Genomic DNA, 5659 nt, shown 5'->3' on the forward strand with positions numbered 1-5659 from the left:
GGCAGGCCCCACCCATAAATGTTAGCCCCCGCCCCCTCTGCGTACGCTGTGCCACTGCGAGTATGATCCAGGTGCAGAGGCAAGCCGTGCCCACACATGTAAGCCCTGCCCGTTTCAAGAACACTGTGCCAAGTAAGCCACATCCATAAGCCCCCCCCTTCTTTGAATACGGCGTATGCTGAATAACCCGGGTGTTAAGTGCAGACTGCGAGGTAACACGAGGCAAAAGGGAACACAATTTCTATGAATGTAGGGGTTTTCGCTCTGAAATGTGTAACTTGAGTTGATTTTGAACATGTGACATTACCCTGTTCTACCAAAATGTTACTGGTGTATTTTTAATGAAGTCCGCCCTCTCTCTGCAGATATCCCCCACAGTTATCACCAGTACTACTCCAACCCGAGCTACCACACCCTAAGAGAGAACCGGGCCACGCTGCCACACCTGCCCAACAACCACGACAGGAGCATCAAGGTGGGTGTGATTCTGGAGAAACCCAAGGGTACAGTTGACCCTAGAGAACAGCAATGGGATTATTGGCTCTCTGAGTATCGAGGTTTTTGGGTCTTTTCAAAAGCTGTTTGTTTAGAAATATTTACTGAGAGGAATAACCCAGGCCAAGATTGTGTTGATATTGTCCAAACATAAGCTTTAACATGTGCTGCCCAATGCTGACCTCAGGGTACATTTGACCTCAGGATGTAGCTGACCTCATATAGTGTACAGCTGACCACAACGTACAGCTGACCTCACACATGATACTGTTGAATATGGGGTAGAGCTGACCCTAGGGTACAGTTGACCTCATAGGTGCAGAGTGGACCAAAGCCTTTTTGCCCAGTTCAGTGGGACCAAAAGGAACAGAGAGCAACACATGATCTTGTGAACGGAGAGAACAAGAATCAGCCCTTCTCTGTGACAGTAAGGAACAGATCTAGGTCAGCACTAGTCCAAGCATTGCCTTATAAATGAAAGTGACCAATGACTCCTCCTTCGAACGGCCAGGGCAGGCCATCCCACTCGAGAATACAACTCACAGTGATGTGTCATTGCTTTACAGTTAGTAATGAACCTTAGAGAAGCATGATAAACAGTGTCAACCATTCAAAGACATTGAGCTGAAGCATTCATATAAAACAGATCTCCATAATCCAACACACAGAGGAAAGTCGCAGGAACAAGTTGCTTCTTTACTTCAAACGAAAAACAGCTGTTGACCTCGTAAAAGGTACATCTGACCCCAGGAGCCCTGTCTGATAGCAGATGTATGTGTGTGTCTGCAGAACACCAATAATGTGCTGTTTGGGAGCCTGAAGAACAGCGAGCGGCAGAGACGAGGGCTGTACGGAATGGACGGGAGCAACACCCTGTCAGCCGACTGGAAGCCCCACCACCCCTGCAACCACACAGGTCTCCTACACATCACGCACGTCCCCTACACACCACGCACGTCCCCTACACACCACGCACGTCCCCTACACATCACGCACGTCCCCTACACATCACACAAGTCCCCTACACATCACGCGCGTCCCCTACACATCACGCACGTCATATAAACACACAAAAGGACCTATATTACACAAAATAGAGTCTTGCAAACTTTAAAGCAGACCAGAAATCTACTTTTCAGAGCTTTTAACCACATTGTACTTGTTTCACCTCAGCATTTACCCTCGCAGAGTTGTAGGTGTGATTTGTGCATGTTTGAGCGATATTCAATTGCTTATTTTTGAGACACCATATTGTCATCGTCCCTAATATACTCTCATTTCTCTGTACTAAGTTTGTTGTCCAATTCTATTTTCTTAATCGGTGATACATGTAGGATTCAGCAGTGTTGCGTAGTCATTTTGCAATGTCGTTCCTTTTACCTTTAGTTCAGTAGAGATTGGCACTTTCAAGGCTGAAATTATCCAAATGATGCTAGTGAAGGTGTGTGGAGTTTAACACAGTGGAGCACTTCTTGTATTACCACATGACATCACAAGGTGGAACAGAGTGTTTTTAAGAGAAGAACTAATCCTAAATATGCAGAGTTAAGTGTGTTAAACATGTTAAACAACTCCAGTTCTGTTTGTGATGAGGAAACAACTTTATAACATCAGACTAACTATCAGAAAATAGAGTAATCTGGGCCGTTTAAATATATTTTTCTCTTTGTAAAGTAATATTTAGATAGGGATGATAATTTGCATATGCTCTGTTGTTTTGAAGAGTTAACACTGTGTTTATCCTCAGGAGCTTATGGAATAGACCGCAGTTACAGTTACAGCGCTGGAGCAGGAGCCGGAAAATATTATCACAAAGGTATTTTCTGCTATACTTTCTGAAGTAAGAAAAGAAAGTGCATTTATATGACAGCTTTTATATTGATTTATATTGAGACTACGCCAAACTCTAACTTATCAGTTTCTCTTTAATAGAGACGACTACAGTGGAACCCCATTGTCTAAAATAAGATGAATAAAAATTGCAATGACAAATTATATGTTTTCATTTACAGAAGTATTTTCATTTGAGCTTTAACCAGTCTCTCTTTGATCAGAATCAGAATATGTTTTATTTCCATTGTCAGTGAGGAAAAATCACAACTTAGGAACTTGCTTCAGTGACATGGTGCAACATAAAACAATTTAAAGTAATAGCAAATATAAACTATGATAAAATAAAATAAAGATGTGCAAATAATCAAAAGAGGTAATACGCAACAATTTTTACAAAACTTCTATTCAATAAAATTATTCAAATAAGGTTTTCCTGTGCAGCCACAGAGTTGTTAAGTCATGATGTCACTTCCAGGTCCAACTGGCTGATTTGTAGCATTTCTGATTTTTAATTTTTTTGCCACATTATTTATTACCTTGGACCTGAACGTGACATCACACTTAACAAGCCTATGCTCCTTTTTCCACCCCGCCCACTTTTGCGTTAAATTCTACTAAACCGTGCTTTCTTTGTAATGGCACTTCTGGTTAAGCGGAAAAAAGTGGAGAAAAGTTTTGCCGCTAAAACCTGATATAAAGTAGTTTGATTTGTGTAAAATGTTCAATGTTCATGTGACCAACAAGTCAACACTGGAGGCTTTGGAGTCCATATACTGTAGAACATATTTACTGTCAAGATCGGCAGCTCCATGAAAAATAATACAACCCAAATGACAATCGCTGCACCCATGATAACTTTTGGAATAAGGTGAACCTGTAAACCCTGCTAACCTGTGTCCCTGCTGGTCCCCAGAGCTGAAGGAGAGCCTGGCTGTGAGCAGTAGTTCTGTAAACAGTGAGAACCCGTACGCCACCATAAAAGACCTGCCAGGGTTGCCCTTCTGCGGCTCATTGGACCCGTCCTGTGGGCTCCCCGAAAGCAGCTACATGGAGATGAAATCTGCTGTCCCCCGGAACCACTCCTACACAGAGCTCAGTAGACCGCCGCCCACAACCCCACCCCCCAGAGGTATGCTCTAAGCCACCCTCACATTTGGGCACTACTTCTCAAATCTTTTCCCCAGTGGAGTTGTATGATACTGACTTTTTCTTGTTCTTCAGAGCCTGGTTACTTCTCTCAGGACGACCCCCTGAGCCACTACGACCTCCCCGTCAACAGCCACATCCCGGGACACTACGACCTCCCCCCACTGCGCCGGCCACCCTCCCCTAGAAGACCCCCGTACTGACCAAAGAAGGCCTCCATGCTGACCAAAGAAAACCATCGTACTGACCAAAGAAGGCCTCCACAGTGACCAAAGAAGACTGACCGCAGAGGACCTCCGCACTGGGAATACTTCACTGGTGTCATCAGAGTTCCCTGAGCTTTGTTTTAACACAATCTGACAATTGACTTAACTGGAACTACAACAGGTGAGCTGATTTGTGTTAAGCAAGTCCCTTTCAAATAATATTATAGTCACATCCCCAGATAGCCTGTGTGCATTGTTACACATAGTACACTAGCCCCAGAAGTCCTCCATACTGACCGCAGAAGTCCTCCGTACTTACCCAGATGGACTGTTCTACTGGGCCCTGCTGCTTAGGGCCTCCCCAGTTTGTTTCTGACACACAGACTTGGCTTCGCGCTGCACCTGGATGATGACATTTGGACGGGACCAGCCTTTCGGAGGGTCAGGTGTGTGAGGTGTTTGGAGGGTCGTCTGTGTGGACGTGGTCACGATTGGGTTAGAGTTAAAGAGTACTGCAGACTGCTGTATGTACAAACCAGTGAGGAATGTGGATATCGTCTCCTGCCTGTTACCACTGAACGTCAGGGCCAGTAGCCTTCTCCTGCTGTGCTTTAGGAGGTACAATGAAATCATACATGTCGACCAAATTGTAAATAAAATTGAAATATATTTTTTAAAATGTAAAAAAAGCAAATAACAAATTTAAAAAAAAATCGTGTAAACATACCATTTATTATGCGTAGGAATATTGTAGAACAGTATGACGACTGAAACATGAAAGTTGTCTCTTAAAAATCGCTGAAATTTGCTAAATGACTCCAGAAATTACATCACAAAACTTTGCTTCGTGTATATGGTTCATCAATTTATTAAACCTCATTAAGTGTCTTGCCCTATGACATAACAATTACAGCATATATATATATCTTGGTGGAATTTAAACTGGCTACCCTCTGGTTTATAGGCAAATGCTTAACCTACTATACTACTGCTGGCCCTCGCAGGTTTTATTTGCTGGATTTTTTTTGTGGTTTTTTTTTGTAAGGAAAACTCACATGGTACTTAAGGGCAGGTCTTTTTGAGTCAAAGTTGTATCTGATTCTTAAAAAGGTGAAAAACAGAACAAATCCATTTTAAACAGTTTGCAGTGGTCCAAAGTTATTCCTCATTTATCTTCTGTATTTAGAGCATCCTCATTATTCCCCATGATGAGTTTATAAGCGCGTCACATAAGTTTCAGACACCAAAGCCACACAATAGACAATAAAATGCGTTACAGTTGGATACAGACGGTACACAGCTGACTTATTTTGACCTCACTCATTTTCAGATCAGTTTAAGGAACATCTCTGGTTGAAATGTACTCTTAAAAAAAAGTATTTATGATACGCCCAGAGAAGGGTATCCATGGGTTTCAGAATGATGACAAATCACGACTGTTACCATAGTGATTAACAATTCAAAACAAAATATTGCGAATGGGAAAACACCCTCAAAATATCACCTATAACTAGCAATTAGTCACCAAAAATAGTTATAACTTATAATAATGCCATTTTTTTTTCTAAACAGCAATTGGAAACTATTCTACACTATCCATAAATACTGAGAAAAGAGGTAACAGCTGATTTAGGATTTGGTATTATAATTGGAGGGACAAAACAGCAACTTTTGGTTTTGATACTTTGCAGCTGACGTCATCAACATGCTCTGGTAAGGGTGAAACGCTAACTGGAGGCATTTTTCTGTCTGAAGCTCTGTTTCCTCATGTTAGACTTTAATCTGAGCTTTGTTTTAACACAATCTGGACATAAGGAACTGACTTAATTGGCGCTACAACAGGTGAAGTGATTTGTGCTGTTAAATAAGTCCCTCTCAAATAAAACTACAGTCACACGCTCAGTTTGTCACTCGCACCTTTTTTTTTTTTTTTAATCGAACACTCATATTGATCACAGACTTCTGAAAATGTGTAGTTT

At 42.0% G+C, this 5659-nt stretch overlaps 1 protein-coding gene across 2 annotated transcripts in view; it reads left to right on the forward strand.

Moving 5' to 3' along the window:
• The window catches only part of pear1 (platelet endothelial aggregation receptor 1), a 56956-nt gene extending 52590 nt beyond the window's left edge, over positions 1-4366 (forward strand). For both annotated transcript variants that reach the window (XM_033980856.2, XM_055227929.1), the window contains exons 19-23: positions 366-475; positions 1285-1411; positions 2243-2311; positions 3242-3457; positions 3550-4366. In XM_033980856.2, coding sequence (XP_033836747.1) covers positions 366-475; positions 1285-1411; positions 2243-2311; positions 3242-3457; positions 3550-3677 — 650 coding nt within the window. In that variant the 3' untranslated portion in view covers positions 3678-4366. The remainder of the gene's footprint in view (positions 1-365; positions 476-1284; positions 1412-2242; positions 2312-3241; positions 3458-3549) is intronic.
• The last annotated feature ends 1293 nt before the right edge of the window (positions 4367-5659 follow it).

Source organism: Periophthalmus magnuspinnatus, chromosome 16 (genome assembly GCF_009829125.3).
Source record: "Periophthalmus magnuspinnatus isolate fPerMag1 chromosome 16, fPerMag1.2.pri, whole genome shotgun sequence".
Classification (NCBI taxonomy): Eukaryota; Metazoa; Chordata; class Actinopteri; order Gobiiformes; family Gobiidae; genus Periophthalmus; species Periophthalmus magnuspinnatus.